This window comes from Phocoena sinus, chromosome 5 (assembly GCF_008692025.1).
Source record: "Phocoena sinus isolate mPhoSin1 chromosome 5, mPhoSin1.pri, whole genome shotgun sequence".
Taxonomy (NCBI): Eukaryota; Metazoa; Chordata; class Mammalia; order Artiodactyla; family Phocoenidae; genus Phocoena; species Phocoena sinus.
In genome coordinates, this window is record NC_045767.1 from 3,844,337 (window position 1) to 3,864,174 (window position 19,838).

At 57.6% G+C, this 19,838-nt stretch overlaps 1 protein-coding gene across 2 annotated transcripts in view; it reads right to left on the reverse strand.

The window, feature by feature from the left end:
* Positions 1 to 19,838, reverse strand: part of SORCS2 (sortilin related VPS10 domain containing receptor 2) — a 469,795-nt gene that overhangs the window by 166,497 nt on the left and 283,460 nt on the right. For both annotated transcript variants that reach the window (XM_032633367.1, XM_032633366.1), the window contains exon 3: positions 13,404 to 13,503. In XM_032633367.1, the coding sequence (XP_032489258.1) occupies positions 13,404 to 13,503 (100 nt within the window). The remainder of the gene's footprint in view (positions 1 to 13,403; positions 13,504 to 19,838) is intronic.

Here is a 19,838-nt window from a genome sequence, read left to right on the forward strand (position 1 = left end):
TTGGCACCCAAGCCTGACACCACTGACCAATCAGGCCTCCTTCCCACTGCACTAACACGGCCCCAAGTCCTTCCCATAAAGACCTTCAGAGAATGACACAGGTCGGTGCTGATATCCCCATTTCCAACCAACGTCTAGTTCAGAGAGGGGTGAGGTGGCTTGTCCCACTCTCCTCACTAATCAAATCCATGTACGTACATGAGACACTCTGTTCCCTTGATTTGTATTTTCCCTTGTGTCTGACAGTTTCTCCTAGTGTGGGCAGCCACCGGATAAACCACACAACTTGCCGGATTCCCGGAAACCGGGGTATTTGTACATGCGGGGAGGCGAGGCATGGTCAGTACCTTTGTGAATTATAGAATGCAACGGCCAAAGCCGGGTGACAGGCGCATGCCGAAAATATGCATACAAAGCGCTTTCCCTGGGCTTCCCTCTGCCTCACCGTGGATTTGCCCTGTACCCTCCACAGAGCCTGGGTGGCAGGGAGGGCACAGTAAGAACGCCCGCCCAGACGGGGCTCCAGCTCCTCCACGCCTCCCACACTGCCCTGACCCCGAAGAATCACTTCATCTCTCTGAGCTGCAGGTGGAGGACACCTGTGGCTCAGCTGCCGTGTGGCTTCGGTGAGTAATGATCCACACACACAGCAATGCTCGCGGAACGGCAATGGCTCGGTGCCCGACCCCGTGCCCGGGACCCCGGAAAGCACCTCGTTCAACCTTTACAGAAACCCTGTGATGAGGAAGCCCATTTTACCAACAAGGCTCAGAGGGGCCCAGGAGATATCCCCAAGTCCCAGTCCTTCCTAGATCCAGGACCTGCGTCTCCGCTGCTGGGATGTAGAGGAGCCGCACCCTCCTCTCGCCGGGGCTGCTGTCAACGCCCCACCCCGCCTGAGCCAGCATCACCACGCCCTCCAGTGTCATCCACGGCCACACGCCTGCCCACTGTTTTCCGTCCAGGCCCTCACATTACAAAGCTCCTTCCATTCCCAGGAGAAGCCCTTCGACCCTCACCCCAGATGGCAATGGGACCAAAAGGGTGTGGGATGACCTGGACCCCAGTGGAACCCGATGGTGCCTGGCTCTCCACGGGCTCAGACACCGCGGTATTCTCAGGTCCCTGGCAGCCTGGGGACCCTGGGACCCCGGGTAGTGCATGAGTTTCTTATGGTTGCTGCGGTAAATTACTACAGCTTCAGGGCTACAATAACAGGTGTATTGTCTTACCGTTCTCCAGGTCCGAGTCCCAGATCAGTGTCGCTGGGCTGAAGCCCAGGTGTGGGCAGGGCCGCTTCCCTTCTGAAGGCTCCAGGGGAGAATCCACTCCCAGCCTTTCCCACCTCCTAGAGCTGCCTGCGTTCCTTGCCTCGCGGCCTCTCCCGTCTTTAAAGCCAGCAGCGCAGCATCTTCCAGTCTCTCCGCTCCCTTCTCTCCCCGACTCCCCTACCACCCTGTGACCTTCTGCTTCCAGTGTCACATCTCCTTCCCTGATCCCCCTGCCTCCTCTTACAAGGATTACTGTGACAACGGTGGGCCCAGGGGATAATCCAGGATAATCTCCTCATCTCGAGATTCTTAGCTTAATCACATCTGCACGGTCCTCTTTGCCACGAGAAGTAACATATTCACAGGTTCTGAGGATTCGGATGTGGACATCTTTGGGGGGTCATTATTTGGCCCTAGCAAGGGGATGGAGAGGTGTCGTCTGTCCTAACTGCCTTAGGGGAGGTGTGGCCCGGGGAGGGTGTACCCTGAACTGGAGGAACACGGGGAAGGGCCTGAGCTGGAAGGGATCACCACTTCTGATGGCCAGCTGGTCAGAGGGCACGGGCCTGCGGGCTGGGGAGGTGGGAAGTTTGGGCTTCACACAAAGAACAACAGAAGGCCAGGCGGCCCGGGCAGAGCTGAGCTCTGGAAGCTGACGGACGCAGGTTAGGGGGGAACTGGGGTGATGGTGGGAGGTTACTGGGCTGAGCCAGGTCAGAGGAAGGGTAGCTTGGGCAGGGGTGGCAGAGGACATGGAGAGAGGCCCAGGGCGCTGGCAGGAGTCCACAGTGGGTGGGGTGTGGAGGGTGAGGAATTTGGCAGTGCAGAGGACCACGCTTGGGCTTCTGCCCGTGTGCCCGCGGGGATGCGGCACCAGCTGTGGATAAAGGCCTGGAGAAGGCCAGCTTACACGGCAGGATAGGAGCTGATCTTGCAGCCACGGGGTGGAGCCATGGGGAAAAAAATTCAACAAAGTTGCTGATGCAAAAAAAGAAAAAAAAAAAAAAGGGGCTTCCCTGGTGGCGCAGTGGTTGAGAGTCTGCCTGCCAATGCAGGGGACACGGGTTCGAGCCCTGGTCTGGGAAGATCCCACATGCCACGGAGCGACTGGGCCCGTGAGCCACAACTACTGAGCCTGTGTGTCTGGAGCCTGTGCTCCGCAACAAGAGAGGCCACGACGGTGAGAGGCCCGTGCACGGCGATGAAGAGTGGCCCCCGCTCGCCGCAACTAGGGAAAGCCCTCGCACAGAAACGAAGACCCTACACAGCCAAAAATAAATAAATAAATAAATGAATTAATTTAAAAAAAAAAAAAAAAAAAAAAAAAAAAAAAAAGATTCCAGAAGCTGGAGGCGCTCTTAACCTATCCAGGGCCTCCTCGTGGTGACTGGGCTTCCCCCACTGCGGAAATCACTTTCAATTTTAAGTCGTTTTTACCAGGCTATGGTCCTTCAAGTTTCCTAAGAGCCTCCATGCACAGGGACAAATGCATCATCTACCACTCTTTTCTGAGCACTTGCCTTTGAAGAGAAGAGGGGTGAAATTCGGGCTGCGGCCAACAGCTGATCGGAAGCAGTTTCCTTAAGCCCGGCTCTCACTTAACGGGGATGCTGGGCGGGGATACCATGGGAAACGAGGATGAGGTCTGCGCTGAGTCAGTGTACTCAGCCCGGAGGCAGCATCCCTCCCCACACCGGCTGCACAGGACACAGTGGATGACCTGCAGTGCCGCGCTGCGTGGTCAGCCTGGGTTCGTGGGTCCCCCTGGCGGCCCTCGGGCACGAGGGAAATAAACCCATCACCTGCTCTCCCATCCAGAGGACAGCACCATCCATTATGTACCTCGTACTGAGCCCGCCAGGGCTTCTGTCACTGCGATGGAGGCCACGTCCAATATAGAGAGGGGGCCACGATGGGCCAGGAGGGGGGTCCACGCTACAGGTGAGGAGGAAAGAGCTTTCCCATTCCGGGGTCCCCCTCTGGGCAGGCCAGCGATGCAGCTGAGCAAGCACCTCATCCCCCAGCCATCCGGGGCGGGGGAAAAGAGTAGGACCGAGGGGACCGGGGTCAGTGCCCACAGCCGACCTAGAGACCAAGCCCGAGCCCCTCAAAGTGTCTGAGCTCCCCGGGATGGCGATCCCCCACCTCCCAGGTCTCTGTGATGCAGCAAAGGTGGTTCTGGGCCAAGGACACACACCCTGGTTTGCCCTGAAGACAGAGCCAGCCAAAGGCTTCAATTTATGGGTCAAGTGAGGGCAACAGGTCTGGCAAACACCAGGGCCTCCCAGGGCCTGCAGCGACGGGAGAGTGGGGACTCATGTGACGTGGGGCCCCGAGAGACACGTGCACGTCCCGCTCGCCACCCCATCACCTCACTCCTCACTCTGTTTCCTCATCTCTAACATGTCAGCTGCAGTCACTGCCTTGGGGTGCCACTGTGCCCCTGGGTGACTCCCCATCGCTCTCGCCTCCCCGGCCCCAGCCCGGCCTCTCTCCCTCTCACTCCACCGGCCCGGATGGACAGACACGTGCACACAGAGCACTGAGCAGAACACAGCAGGTGTGCATCGGGGGTCCCTGGGATCCCGCCGAAGAGGATGAAGCCCCTGACACACAGGTGGGGGCCCCGAGACGCCCCCGGGATGGCCCTTTTACATTCTACTTGATTTTGTGGTTGTGGCGTTTGGGGTTTCAAAATCCACACCATCTGCAGAAGACAGAGTAAATCCAGAGTCTCTTTCCCGCTCTGTTTATTAGTTTCCAGAGGCCGCAGCCCAGGAGACGTGTTTTTCTGAGAAGTAAGGCTTTTCCCCTTTCTCTCCTCTCTCCTGCAACAACCTACTGGCTTTAAGAGGGCATCATTTTCCACACATTAGCTGAAGTTTCGAGAGTTTCACACTTTCTGAGACAGAAGCTCTGTATACCGACAGGCCCAACTGAGCCATTTTTCTCATGGACAGGAGAGGACACTCGGTGCTCTGGGGAAATGGAGCACGGAGCACATCGCTGACTGGAAGTGAAGGCCCGTGCGGCACTAGGTCTACTTCCCAGCCCCCGCAGGCCCCCGCAATCGGGCTTGTCTTCCCACTGGGCCTGGGCTCCCACCCCTGGTAACTGATCTCAGGGCATCTGGCCACGTCCTGAGCGCCAATCCGGGGAAGGGGGTGACACCTGGGCACCGTGCGGGCGGGGTTCGGGAGTCCTGGCTTTACCCTCAGAGAGCTGGGGGTGCTGGGGATCAGACTCCACCCCATCTGCCTCGTCCAGTGTGCCAAGGCTGACCAGAGGACTCCGGAACAAGAAAGAGGCCTGCCCAGGCTGAGGGGAGCCCCCTGAGAGCCCACCCCATGGAATCAGAACCGCAGTGGGCACACACAGCTCTTCTGTGCTGCCAGCCCTGACCTGTCTCCTGCTCTGGCCTGGCCACGCTGAGGGCCTCCTGGGCATCACCTCTGGAGGCTGCAGGCCAATGGACACAGTGTATCCCATCCTGGGCTCTTCATGCTCCCCCTAAGGTCTACCGCCTCTCCAGGGCCTCCCCTGTACCAGGAAACAGCACCCCCATTCACCCACTGCTCATACCAGAAGACTGGGGGCATCATCTAATCAAAACATGTCTCCTGACCGTGTCCCTGCCCACCCAGGATCAGCCTCACCATTGCTCACCTGGACCCCACAGGTGCTGGAGCCACACAGATGCCCATCAGATGGCTGAATGAGTGGATGGATGGGTGGGTGGGTGAGTGGATGGATGGGTGGATGGGTGGGTGGGTGGATGGGGGTAGATGGGTGGGTGGGTGGGTGGATGAATGGGTGGGTGGGTGGATGGGTGGGTGGATGGCTGGATGGGTGGGTGGGTGGATGGATGGGTGGGTGGGTGGGTGGATGGATGGGTGGGTGGGTGGATGGGGGTAGATGGGTGGGTGGGTGGGTGGATGAACGGATGGGTGGGTGGATGAATGGATGGGTGGGTGGATGGGTGGGTGGATGGCTAGATGGGTGGGTGGGTGGATGAGCAGATGGGTGGGTGGATGGGTAGATGGGTGGGTGGGTGGGTGGATGGCTAGATGGGTGGACGGATGATAGATGGGTGGATGGGTGGGTGGATGGATGGATAGATGGGTGTGTGGGTGGGTGGATGGATGGGTGGGTGGATGGGTGGGTGGGTGGGTGGGTGGATGGATGGGTGGCTGGATGGGTGGGTGGGTGGGTGGGTGGGTGGATGGGTGGGTGGGTGGATGGGTGGGTGGGTGGATGGATGGCTAGATGGGTGGGTGGGTGGGTGGATGGATGGATGGGTGGGTGGATGGATGGATGGATGGGTGAAGAGTGGACTCTCCTTCAGTCCACGCCAGCCTCCCCACCACAACAAAAGAACTTTCTTAAAAGATAAGCAAACCAGCACATCTGATCTCATCCCATGGACCCTTCCAGCCTCGTCCTTGAGAACAGCCCACTCGGGGCTCCCAGGGAGGCCTGGGTCCCCCCACGGCCTGCGTGCATCCTGCCTGGAGAGTGTCATCCAGGCATGACTTCAATTCGCAAGCATGCAGGAGCACAGGGTGCCATGAATGCTCCCTGGCAGGCAAAAACCTACAGCAGAAACAAAAATCAACAAGACCTGCCCACCTCCCATCCCACAGAACTAATGCTGTGGGTGCCCAGCCTCTCCTCCCGTCGATGGAGCACACACCAAGAGGGTGCATCTGGCGTCTCCCCGAGTGTTTCACATTCAAGTGGCAGCCCCGGTCCAGGCCCAGGTCCCAGGGTCTGGTGAGGCGTCCTGAGCGTAAGCGCTACATGTGAAGGCACCGCAGCAGGGCGCCCATGTCCCTGTGCCATGGAAAGCCACAGACGCAGATGTGGCCAGCTCTGCAGCAGCCCAGATCAGATATGGACACCCCTGAGCTTGCTGCCTTACGTTCAATGTGCATCTCAAGCCCATTTTCTGACAGTAGGGGGAAGGCAGGTCCTCCCAGGATGACGGGAAGGACAGAGTAGGGGTCCAGGCTCAGGCCTGATGGCACTGTTAGGCCTGGGAAGGATGCGCAGTGGCGAGGTTGGTCCTCTCAGAGTCCCCGCTGTGTGCCAGGCACTGTGCCTGGCTCAGAGGTGGGGGCACTAGCCCCCCGATGCTGTACAACGCAGACGCTGCATCTTCGACAACGGGGGCCAGGCACTGTCGGGCATCGTGCATCACCTCATTTAATCCCCAAATTACACCTCAGAGAACCAGGAAGGGGAGACACCAGGAGGCGAACCCCCTCAGAGCTGGTGCCTCGGTCCCTTCCTCATGGCATGTCCTTGGTCAGATGTTTGGGCCGGAACAGGGAAATGCTGGTCAACGCTCGGGAAGAAAATTTCAAAGCAAAGTATAACACAGTTGCACAAGCAGGTCAATGAGAGGAGAAACCAACAAAACGAAGTCCTTGCTGCTTGGAACGCTTTTTTAAACACACAGGCAGATCCTAGGGCTTCCAAGCTTCTGGAAACAGGGTCTGGGGATCCCGCAGGACACAGCGGGCAGCAAGTCTGCCAGGGGCTGCTACTCTCCATGTGAGGGGAACCGACAGAGATCGCCCCACCGAGCAGTCCTGGTCTGCAGGTGGCCGTGTCCATGGGACGGAGCTAACCTCGGCTCCCTCCCAAGGGCCGTCCACCACCATGCACCGCGGGGCCAAAACAGGAAACAAGGACAGGGACTGATCCAAGACGTCCGCTGCCAGGGAAGAGGGGCGGGGCTCCACCCAGAAAGGGGTGGGGCCTCAACAGCAGGGCGGTGCCTCTGCACTAGAGAGGAGGGGCCTCCACAGCAGGGAAGGGAAAGTGCCTCCATACTAGAAAGGGGCGGGGCCTCTATACCAGGTAAGGGGCAGGGCCTCCACAGTAAAGGGGATGGGCCTTTATACCAGGGCGGGGGCGGGGCTTCCACAGCAGGGAGGGAGTGGGGTCTCCACACCGGAGGGGAGGGGCTGCCAGGTAAGGGGTAGGGGCCTCCACAGCAGGGAGGGCCTGGAGGGGCCTCTATACTAGTGAGGGGGCTCAGGGTTGGAGACCAGGTTTGGGATAAAAGGCAGGGGGAACTGAGTAGAGGAGAGAGAGACAGAGGCAGAGATGGAGAGACAGAGAGTGCCTAGGACCTGTTCTACACCTGGAACAGAAAAAGACATCCAGAGACGAAGGAGTGGAAGAAGGTGCTTACTTTCATGTTTTCACACCACGGAGAGTCCCACGGAAGCAGACATGCCACGGGCTGTAGAATAATTCACAAGCCCCGGCCTCACCTCAGCTGCAGGACACGGTTGCACCAATGGGGGCAGCAGGGGCGGGAGACAGCACCACCCGTCTCCCCAGGGAGAGCTCTGAGGTCCAGAGAGCTTGGTTCAACTGCTGCACTGGGATCTGAACCCGGCTCCCAGGCCTGTGCCCTCTCCCTTAGGCTTCCCGCCGCCTGGAGGGGGCGGCCTCGGTGACCCTGAGGACAGGCTGTTAGGTGTGGGAACAGAGCTACTCAAAGGTGGACCCGGCAGTGGGAAGGGCAGTGACAGTAGGGCCACCTGGGCAGGGTGCAAACCCTGACTCAGCTGTCCACTGGCGTGTGGCCTCGGAGAAGCTCCAGGACCTGTCTGGCCCCGGTCCCTTCTCCTGTGAGATGGCGCACAAGCCCTGACTCTGCCAGGGGTTGCAGGGATCAGAGATAACGTACATAATGCTCCTAACACGGAGCCCGATACATAAAGAGCCTCTGCAGCTCGGGCTCTTCCTCATCGCGACCAGCCACGGTTCGCTGTCTGCGACACTGAGTTTCTCGAAGGCAAGATTTTGGTCAGATTCGGTTTTCGATCCTGAGTGCTCGGCATGTGGCATTTTCTCAAAACGTCTCAGATGAGTGAGCGGAATGAACGAATAGATGAACTGATGGAGATCTTGTCCTGACCTTGTGCTCCTCCAATTAGGAGTCATGTACCCAAGAGGGTCCACGCTGGTGGCTGGGCCAGGGGTTCTGAGGCTTAAAACAAGAGTATTGTCCCTGGGTCATCAGGTTAACAAAGACTTTTTGTTGAAATGTGTGTGTGTGTGTGTGTGTGTGTGTGTGTGTGTGATTTTAGTATTCAAACCGACACTGATATATCATGAAGTAAAGTGAAAATTCCCATGACACCTGAAAGCAATTCCATGCCGCGGCCAGCTCCCCCGGGCTGTGCCCTCACACCCTCTCCCCGTGCCATGGGGTTCTCATGCTGCGTCAGAAATGTGCTGGTAGTCCAAAGCCAAATCGGGTACCCAGACAGCACGGAAGGCATACGGGGGATGCTGAGGGATCCTCAGGGCCCCCAGGGTCTCAGGTCACGCCATGACAATGGTAGAATGCCTCGCCCATGGGCATCAAGGCGGGAGCTCTGATTATACTACAGGCAAGACAAAAATAAAAGGGAATTCATTTTGTAAGACAGGTTGCAAAGTGGTCTCTTAAGAAGCTATAAAGTACTGCTTAGCCTGTCATTGTTGTTGAATGGACTCCTAATAGCATTCACATCTTCCTGCAAAACCTATCCATTACCAATAACTAGAGAGGTAGACCCTCCGCTCGTGCTGAAGCAGGCGCCCCTGCAAATGAAGAACCCCGTCTTTTCCCAGATCACACTCACTCCGGGGTAAACCTGTCCCGCTAGAGGCCGACTTTGGCCCCTTTTCTTGTTCCTCCCACAAAAAAGCAGCAGGAGGGTTCGGTTTCCCAGGGCTCCACCAGAGCCTCAAAGGTTCAGGAAGGATCAAGTTGCCTGTCCAGTTCACCTTCACATCCCAGCGCCCAGCAAAGGGCCCCAGCACATAGTAGGTGCTTAATGTACAACTGATATTTACAAGATTGGACCCAGGGTTCTCACCCTCCAGCACCAAGCATGCAGCCTGGCACACAGTAGGACCTTGACCCACATCTGCTGAATGGATGGGGGTCGGATTGAGACAGAGCTTGGACATCTGGTGAAACCTGCCCTCTTGCGGAGGAGAAGCCAAGACACGTGGTAAACAGAGCAGAGTCTGGGCTCTGCCCACGTGCCTCTCATTCCCCAGCTGCTGCTCTTCCCCTGGGAGGAGACCAGGAGAGCCCAGAATGCCGGAGATGGAAGGGGCTTTGGAGAACCCCCAGTTCAACCTCCTCATCTTATGGAGGGAGACACTGAGGCCTGGACAAGAAACAGGATCTGCCCTGAGTCACACAGCTCAGCTGTGGTCAGATCGAGCCCTGTCCAGCCACAGCGGGTTACACACTCCCCACTTCCAGCACAGCAGGCTGCGCTGGGCTTGCACAGACATGGGGAACCCCATCTGCCCCCTGGAACTTTGCCCCAGGGTGCCTGGTGAGTTCAAAGCTATGACAGAGGGGGCTCTGGCATCTAGCAGAACTGGATTTAAATCCTTGCTCAATGCCAAGTACAGAGACACAATATGTTTGATGCGTTGGTGACAGCTTTGCTACCTACCAGCTGGGTGACCTGGACTATTCTCCCAGCTTCCCCCGAGCCTCTGTTTTCTCATCTGGGCAATGCAGGGATGATGCAAACCCCCCAGTCATGCCCCACCTCTGCACAAATAAATGACTATGATTGACGTCTGGTTCTGGCCTAGGGCCTGGCACACTGAGAATGATCGCCAGTGGGTGGTTTAGGAATTGAAAAGCTACAGATGAACGAAAAAATGAATGCAATCACGGGGAAATTTTTCCTTTTATTAAATGGAAATCTCTTTCCCTGAAAGGGGTCCCATCCCATCTCCAGTCCAGCCCATTGCACCCGTATTTCCTGAGTGTTGGCTGAGTGCTATGGGCTGTGCACAGTTGAGGAGATGGACCTGAGTAAAATCCAGTTTCCACCAAGCAGTCTGCCTGGACTGCTTCCCGATCCCTAGGCCCGCCCTTCAGAAGTTGGAAGGCCAGCCCGTGGCCCCCAAATCTCCCCTCTACCTTCTCCAGCCCCCGTGGCTTCCGGTTCTTTACTTGACATGGTCTCACATCAGCTTTTTCTGTGACAGGGACTGTGGCTTTTCTGCTCCTACATGCATTTAAAACATAAGGTGACATTCACAGGTGCCAGAGATTGGAAAGGGGACACACTTGGGAGCCGTGATTCAGCGGCTATCTTAAGTGGCAGAGTAATGAGTGAGGTTCTTTCAGCCCTCACCTGTCAATCTCCCCTCCATCATTGCCCCCGTTAAGAGATGAGACACCTTGGGACCTCCCTGATGTCCCCTCACTGGAGGGTCATGGCAGAACTGGACTGAGGACAGGGCTCCCCGGCCTGGGTGCTGTCCCCCAGGCTACCCTACAAATGCAGGGTGCCCCATGCAACCCCAGGAAGGAGCCTCGGGCTCCACGCCTACAGGCCCCATCCAGGTGCAGGTGGAGTCTGCGGGTCAGGTGGGCGACTCGGCAATAGCGTCCACTCAGCGGGACCGGCCGCAGCTTGTGGCACTCGCTCATTCATTCATTCATACATGCACGCATTCATCCTTTAACATTGGTGAGTGTTTGTGCTGGGCACAGCGGCCGAGCAGACCCAGCCTCTATCCCCAGCGATATTTCCAGGCTAAATGTCCAAATTATCAAATAACCTCTCACAGGCATCGCCGATCATGTCCTATCTTTTTTTAAAGATGCACACGTCTTCCTGCCTGCATCCCTAGCCCAATGTGGCCTGCAGAGGAGGTTCTGCTGAGCACCCCAATCAGAGCCCCCAGCTCTCCATCTGCCCCGAGCCCCCCGGTAGCCAAAACTGATGCTTCACTCCTGGTGCCCTTTGCCTGCGCGGATGCCCTATGTGACCTAGAAGCCCCTTTGCTGAGCCCCCGCCCATCATCTCATTAACCCCCAGCCACCCCCTTCACAGCAGGACACAGGCTCAGCAGCGGCTGCTTTGCACAGGACCAGGGTCTGTCTGGCCTCACTGCTGGCAGCCCGGCAGCCTTCCCTGACCTCACGCCTCAGAGACTCCCCGTTCTGTGACTGCCACTGTTGCCTCTGCCTTTCTCGTTTCCAAAGGAGGACATGGTGTTTGGGGCCGGCCCTGGAGCCACTGTCACATCTGGGCACCTGTGGGTCCTCCCAGCTGGTGAGGGACAGCAGGGTCAGCTTGGAAGAAGCTTCCAGGACCGGGCTGGCTAGACAGATAGAAATTGGAGGACGTACAGGAGATGCGCGGCATGGCCTCCCGTGTCCACTGCTGGCTGGAGTTTGAGGGTGATGGCGGGGCCTCTGGCTTGGGTCAGCACCAGCCCGCGGCAGCCCTCCCTTGTCTCGCATCCAAATCACAGTGGCCCCAGGGAGAGAGATGACAGCGGGCAGGGAAGCAGGATGTCTGTCCTTGCCCCTTCCAAGCACTCAGCTCTCCTGGCCAACGAAGGTCCCTGTTCTATGTACATGCCGCTGCACCCAGGCCTGGGCTAGGGTGCCGCCTGGGCGTTTCCCTTGCTGACCGCCCCCCCCCACCCCCCAACAGAACCCTGTGGCTCAGAGAGCGGGGACGGCACGCGGGAAAAAGCACTGAGCTCCCAGCAGAGCAAGGGCTGCATCCCAGCGCTGACCCCTCACCAGCCCGGGATGGGGCCGACCAGACACGGGACGGGGACAGCTCGGGAGCACGCAGGCTGAGCTGCGGGGAGTCGGGGTCGGGTGGTAGTTGGGGGGGTCATTCCCCCGTACTTGCTCTCACTCCTGCACAAGAAAACCCCTCAGCTCCGAACCCACATGAGGCTGGGGTCAAATCCAGACCTCCTAACACCAGCCGTGTGATTAAGTGCTAAGGCTCACCTTCCTATGCCTCAGTTTTCTGCCCTGGAAAATGGGTTAATAACACCTCCTTCCTCGGTCCCTGTGGGACAGAGTGAGATTGTGCACGTGAAGTCCCCGAGCAGGGCCCAGGGAGACCCGGGCAAAACCAAACCCCCGCCTCTCTCTGTTCAGTCCCGAGTCCCCTCCGGGCAGGCACCGGTGTCCCTGTGAAGTTCCCCCCTCTCCAGCAGCCCTCCCCACCTCTGCATTCCAATTCTGTCCTCAGGAAGATTTTATAGCATTAAAAGTCCAGGAAGGGTGTTGGCAGAGGGGAGAGACCTGCTTTAGAAAGCTGACATCCCATTAAAAAGTGCCAATCAAGATTCCCTGGACAGCTCCCAGGGAACGGCAATGCACATCAGTCCTCACGTTCCGAAACCTCTGCGATGGGGCCTCGGTCCCTGCAGAACCTGCCCAGTTCACGCACACACCGACTCCTCTGAGCCCAATAACGTGCCGTCAGCGTGACCGGCAAACCCTCCAGTGCCCTCCGCATCCGGCCATCTGGCAATGATGACTCTCTTCCGGGACTCCCGTCAGTCTACAGAGGTTTTCCGGGCTCTACGTTGCGTCAGGGCATCTATCTGGTGCCCGTGGGCTGGGCTCTGGGTTCTAATCCCCAACGTCACAATTCTCTGGCGTGACATCCCATTTCCCAGGAGGAACCTGATCTGTCCAAGTTCCTCTCTGTGACAATGGTCTACTTCCCTGCATGGAGTCAAGTGCACAGGACGGCTCTGCCCTGGGTGCTTCCTCTGACCTCAGTCTGGGGTCCCGAGGTGCTAGGAGGCAACCATGGCTTTGCAAAAGGGTCTTCTCACGGAACCTGGTGGAGGCGGCCGTAGCCTGGAAACGACAGAGTTCCCTGATCCCACAGTCAGGCAGACAGCAGAGTCAGAAGACACGCTCAGACCGAGAAAACAGAAAGTAAAGCTCAGATGAGACACCAAAGCCAAATCAAAACCAAATCAACAACTGAAAGACCCTGCAGGAGAGCGGGACCGCTCCTCGCTGCTATCCAAGGACGCCAGACCAAAACGAGACATTCTTTCTCCCCTCCAGAGTGGCCACCCCTGCCCCTACCCGGCTCTACCTGGATGGACGCTGGCCCAGGGCAGGGGAAAACAAACGCACCAGGACAAACTTTCTCCCAAGGCCCAGCTGCTGCTTTAAAACTTAATTCATCCAAATGATTTCAGGCGGGAGCGGGAAGGGTGACGCAGGCAGCTGGGAGGTAAACACCTCTGCCCCGCCGTCAGGATCCCGGAGAAGCAGGGCGGCAGCGGCTCCCGCCGTGCAGAGCCTACCTTCCTCTTGTTGGTCGGGCAGATGTAGAAGTTGTCGATGACGGTAGTGATGCCAGGCTGAAGGGTAAGCTTGGTGTAGGACGTCCCGAAGTCCGATGACCTGGGAGGACAGGAAGACAGCTGTCAGTGACAGGCCCCTCCACGTGCAGAGGTAACCAGCCCACACGGTGTCCCCCGCCAGTGTGGGTGCAGCGCCCAGGACACCCTTGGGTGTATCCTCTCCCTTTCCCCGGAGCAGCATGCCCCAGGGGACCAGGAGGAGACTGGGGCTCCCTCAGGGACACCCAGCACTAGCATAGGTCTGGAGCTGCGAATGCCAGCCTGTCTTCCCACAAGCCACCTGCCCTGGGCGGTCCACGGTCTATGTTAGCTTTACTGTATCTGTGTCTCACTGGTTACAAAGGGTCTCATATGTACTGGCCACGTCTAGGTCCTTCCATTTGTTTGATTCCTCGGAAAACCTGGACAGATTACATCACTACGTCCATCTCGAAGATGACCAGAGGGCCAGGAGGAGGCTCGGAGGGGATACATTCTGGCCTGAAATCACTCAGCTGACAGGTGGCCGACTCAGGATGCGAGCACGGGCCCCCCATGAGCAGCTGGAGCCCTGCTTGCTCTCTAGAAGTTCCCCGCTGCCCTGAGGCCTGTCTGCTTGTCTGTTTCCCTCTCTGGACCCTGAGTTCTTCCAGCGAGCTGCACCCTCCGCCCTGACCACGTGCACCCACAGGGCTGCAGTGGCGGCAGCAGGTACCCAAGCTCCAGGGCTGCTGGGAATCAGACCCCAATCCCCGTGCCGGCCAGTGGGTGTCAGCATCCGCTCGCCACAGCCGAGCTGGGACCAGTCCCTGCCGCCCAGGGGGGTGCCCACTTTCCCGTCCGTAAGGCAAGGGCTGCAGGAGAGGATCTCTGAGATCTAACCTCCGCCCAGAGCGGCCGCAGCAGTGAGAGGGAGATAAGACATCACGGGCAATATCACGGCAACCAACGCGTCGGGACATGGGATTAATTCCATGCTGAAGCTCAGCACCCAGCACTCCTTGTGCCCAGCTGGTTCAAACGTGCCGCGGCCGCAGAGAGCTGGACACACGGTCAGGCCCAGGCCGCACTTTGCCTCCAGTCCTTAAACCAACGTGCGTTATTCCAGAGACCTCAGCTTCTCCCAGGCTGTCCTGTCTTCTGACCGGTCAGGAGACTCACCCCAAGGCGGGGACGGGGCCAGGAGTGGGAGCCCAAGGCTACTGAGGCCTGCCGTGCCGGTGCCCCCTGGGGCCGTCCATCTTTCTGATCATCACTGAGACCGGCCTGCATGGCGCTGAGCTCCAGGGCCAAGGGCGGCCAATCCCAGCTGATGGGAGGTGGAAGTGGGGCGGGGCAGTCACCTGGATTCCTGTCCTCGGACCCTAGCACCGTGTGGAGCCCGGCCTGCAGGCGGCCCAAGCAGCCCCTTCCCCTCTCTGGGCCCACGGAGGGGCTGGACCGGGGCCCACGGAGGGGCTGGACCGGGCCGTGAGTGTCAGACTTGCCCAGTGTAGCCTGGGCTCCTGGGGGAGGCCTGGAGCTGCTCAGAGTAAACACCGCACCCCACTGGCAGTGTTTCAATTCCATCCCATAGTACATCCTCAGCACTTTCTATAGGGCGGTGCTTCCTCCCTGCTTCTTCCCCAAGCCTTCTGTTTCACTGAGGCTCCAGGAAGATGGGCTGTGTTTGTGGCCTTTGTGCTTAGTGGCCCCATGTCCCTGGAAGTCCTCAAGCCCCAAGGTCCTTCCCAGGCCAGGACAGAAGGCAGCCCCTGCCCTCTGACTCCCTGGGAACTCCAGCAGGGGCCACCCCGCCGGACCCCCAGCAGGGTCCCCTGGGCCTCTGCCCGCCCCTGGCCTCCCCAGGGAGGGCCCGCTGGAGAGAACAAAGCAGCCCCACTGGAGGTGTAATTGGGGAAGCACTTACTGTCAAAACCTCTGAGAACTGATTTTCTTTGGGAAGGAGGGAGTCAGAGGCCCATTGGCAGAGGGCTGATCCAGAGACCCAGGAAATTCTAGAACCGCCCCCGCCCCCGACACGAACAGCTGTGCTTGGAGCTCGGTGCCTGGTAACCTCTGAGCCTCTTGGCCCCTCACCTCACACCAATAAGCATCTCTAAGACCTGCCATCGATTCTGCCTTCCAGACAGCGGGCAGTCCACTCCTTCCCTCCATCCTGTTTCCCTCTCCGGCCCAGCTGCCTCCCCAGGGTCCAGCCTGCCCCCTAGTCCCCAACCTGTGGCCACAGCAGCCTGTTCATACCTGCTCACTCAAGGGCACCTGCTGGTGTGGGTCCACAGCAGGGAGCCAGTGGGATCTAGGTCCTGCTGCCCGGGAACCTACATTCTAGTGGGGCCCGGGGAGGAGGGTGATAGATAGATAAGCAAAACTATAGCCGTGTCAAAGGAGACAAGGTCTGGGAAGAAGAATAAACAGGGTAGGGGGATGGAGGGGGCAGTGGATTGCTGTCTCAGAGAGCGTGGCAGGGAAGGGCCCTCAGACCGGTGATGTCTGGGCTGAGACGGGAAGGAAGGAAGAGAACGTGCTAAGTGCCTGGCTGTGGGAAAGTCACCTGTACTGGGTTAAGTAATGTCTCCCCCAAACTTATGTCTACCCAGAACCCGTGAATGTGACCCTTATTTGCAAATAGGGTCTTTGCAGATGGAATTAAGTTAAGATGAGGTCATACTAGAGTAGGATGGGCCGCAATCCAATGACTGGTGTCATTGAAAGAAGGAAATGTGGGCAGAGACACACAGACACACAGGGAGAACGTCATGTGACCACGGAGACAGGCAAGGACACCAAGGATTGCCAGCCACACCCAGAAGACTGGAGAGGGGCATGGAGCAGATTTCCCCTAGATCCTCCAGAAGGAACCAACCCTGCCGACACCTGGATCCCAGACTTCCAGCCTCTAGACCGCAGACAACAATTTCCATTGTCTAAAGGCAGCCAGTGTGTGGTACGTTGTATGGCAGCCCGAGGAACTAGTACAGCATCGCAGGTAGAGGGAAGGGCAGGTACAAAGGCCCTGAGGACAGGGGCCCCTCTCCCTTCTCTCTGGACAGGGAAGGAGGGATCTGTTTAAAGCAAAGTCCTGCCACTGCATCACCAGCTGTGGCAGCGTCCGAAACACCTCACTCCGCCGGACAATGCAAATCCAATTCCTCAGATAGCCCTTAGCCCCAAGTCCCAGGCCACCTGCCAGAGACTGGGACATCAGTGCATTCATTCATTCACTCGTTCAACATTTGTTCAGCTCTTTTACGCTTTAAGCATCACACTGGGACTGGGAATTCAGATTTCTTTATTTGTTCAAATTCATTCCTGCCACATATGTTTATTGAGTAGCTACTATGCGCCAGTCACTTCATCCCCTGGTGAGTAGGACAGACACTGTGTGACAGAGAGAGCAGACAGATGGACACCTCCAGAGAATCTTGGGAGACTCTAAGGGGGACGTCACACCGCCCGGGGCCAGGGGCCATCCTTAGCTGCCCCGCCCCCATACTGCCCCCACTGCCCAGCTAATCCATCTTGCTGACTCTTCCTCCTAAATCATTTACATTGCATCCCAACACCTCCACCGCCCCATCCCAGGCCCTCTTCATCTCCCACTGTCCTTGAGGGGTTCCTGGTGGATGACAGGCTCCAAGGAGAGGGAGGCCGATGCTGGCTGGGGGGCCGTCACCAAAGAGGGGACTGTAGAGTTTCCAGTGGGGGCTGGAACAAATTACCACAAACTCAGCAACTTAAAATAAGACACACGCGTTATCATACAGTTCTGGCGGTCAGGAGTCCAAACGGTCTTACGCGCTAAAGTCAAGGCCTCTGCACCTCTGGAAGCTTCAGGGGAAAACCTGTTCCCTTGCTGTTTCCAGCTTCCAGAGGCACCTGCATTCTGTGGCTTGTGGCCCACCCTCCATCTTCGAAGCAAATCCTCCGGTCTCTGCTTCCATTGTCACATCTCTTTCACTTGTAGCCAAACCTCCCTTGGACTCCTCCTCTGAGGACCCTTGTGATTACACAGGGCCCACAGGGCTAATCTAGCATCATCTCCCCATTGCCCCATCTTTTTTTTTTTTTTTTGGCCTCTCCGCGCACGTTGCGGGATCTTAGCTCCCCTAGGGCCACGGCAGCGAAAGTGAGGAGTCCTAACCCCTGGACCGCCAGGGAACTCCCTCCCAATCTCCCCATCTTAATCACACCTGCAAAGTCCCCTTTGCCACTTGACATATTCACAGGCTCCAGGGATTAGGACATGACAGCTTTGGGGGGTATTACTCCTCCTTCCACAGGTGGGCGTTGGAGCCAGGTCTAAGGTAAGGCTTTGGAGCAGGTTGGGGGCAAGAGTGGCTACAGTGAACTGTGAGAGAGGTGACGGGGCCAGAGGCTGGCAAGGTGGACGGGGGCAGGTGTGAACAAACCCAGAGGCCACAGAGAGATCTGGGCCTGCTCTGGATCACAGCCCCCGCTAGTAGATAAAAAAGAATGTAAACTATTTTGGACTTCCCTGGTGGTGCAGTGGTTAGGAATCCACCTGCCAATGCAGGGGACACGGGTTCGAGCCCTGGTTGGGGAAGATCCTACAGGCTGTGGAGCAACTAAGCCCGTGCGCCACAACTACTGAGCCCGTGCGCCACAAGTACTGAGCCCATGTGCCACAACTACTGAGACTGCATGCCACAAGTACTGAAGCCCAAGTGCCTAGAGCCCGTGCTCCGCAACAAGAGAAGCCACCGCAATGAGAAGCCCGCGCACTGCAACAAAGAGTAGCCCCCGCTCACCGTAACTAGAGAAAGCCCACGTGCAGCAACAAAGACCCAACAGCCAAAATTAAATAAATAAATTTTAAAAAAGAGAATGTAAACTATTTCATTATAATGTTATATTGATTGCATGTTGACCTAATATTGTGGATATACTGAGTTAAAAAGTCCATTATTAAGATTAATTGCACCTGTTTCTTTAATTAATAGAGTTAAATTTCTAAGAGAAGTTTGGGGTTCACAGCTAAACAGAGGAAGGTGCAGAGATTTCCCGTGTCCCCCCTGCCCCCAAACGTGCATAATCTCCATTACGTCATGCACCTCCCTCCCCCGCCAGAGCAGCATGTGTGTTACAGCTGATGAACCGATACTGACACACCATCATTACCCAGAGTCTATAGCTTATGTGAGGGGTCACTCTTGGGTTGACATCCTATGGACAAGTGTACAGTGACATGTGTCCACCATTATAGTGTCATACAGAGTAATGTCACTGCCCTAAAATGCCCTGGGCTCGCCTATGCACCCTCCCTCCCGGCCCCGCTCCCATAACCACTGATCTTTTCACTGTCTCCATAGTTCTGCCTTTTCTAGAATGTCATCTATTGGTCTGTAGCCTTTTCAAGACTGGCTTTTCTCACTTAGTAACATGCCTTTAAGTTTCCTCCAGCTCTTTTCAGGTCCCCGGTTTCTACTTTTTAATGACAATCCACGCGTGGTTTGCATCCTATTCCTACCGGACTCGCTGGTCTGGACAGGCTGAGGCTGTGGGTGGAGTCTGCAGGGTGTTAGCGGGGTTCTGCAGGGTCAGGTCTGTGCCCCCATCTGGAAGGGCGTGAGCCGAGTGACCGTGGGAAAAGTGTTTGACAGTGTCTCAAAGCCCGCATGGTAGGAGTTTGTCATCGCTACTATTTTAGGAAGACTGGGTGACTGCGGGTGGGACAGGTGACTGAGGCGGAGGGAGTGGCAGTGGGGAGGAGAAGAAAGGAAGGGCAGGGCACACGCCCGGAAAGCTGGGGATGGCAAGGTGTAAGGTCGAGGGAGGAGACGGAAGGTGACCCGGGTGACACGGAGGATGGAGGATGCTGCTTCAGATGGGGTGTGGCTCGGGGAAGTCAGGTCAGCCCCTGGGTGAGGCTCACTCACCGGCACCCACTAAGCCTGCAGGACACGGTGGGGCTCGAAGATGGGCGAGTTCAGAGCAGCACGTGTTTCCCTGTGTCCACGGCCTGGGCCACCTCCTCGCCTGACACTGGTCGGGGGAGTCCTGAGATCCCATGAGGCCAAGAAGAAGGGGTCTGGGGGTCAGGGGTCTGGCCATGCCCCCTCGCTGCTACTGAGACTGAGCTCCCGGGCACACACTCAGGATGGGGTATCGGTTTCCCCTCGAGGCATCGGAGAGCTGGAGTCCCTGGGGTCCCCATGAATGGAAAAGGCAGTGGTCACATGCCTTTCACCTGCAGTGTCCTTGCCTGTTCCCTGGGCTCCCGGCCTCCCCGACCCCGAGACCAGTGCTTGGGGAAACCCTTGCCCAGGCAGACCTCGTTGCCTGGGGCCACGCAGGTATCCATATTTCACTTCATTATTTCCCAAGACCGCTTGTTTCTCAAAGACTTCAAGTGAAGGAACAAGTCTAGCACCG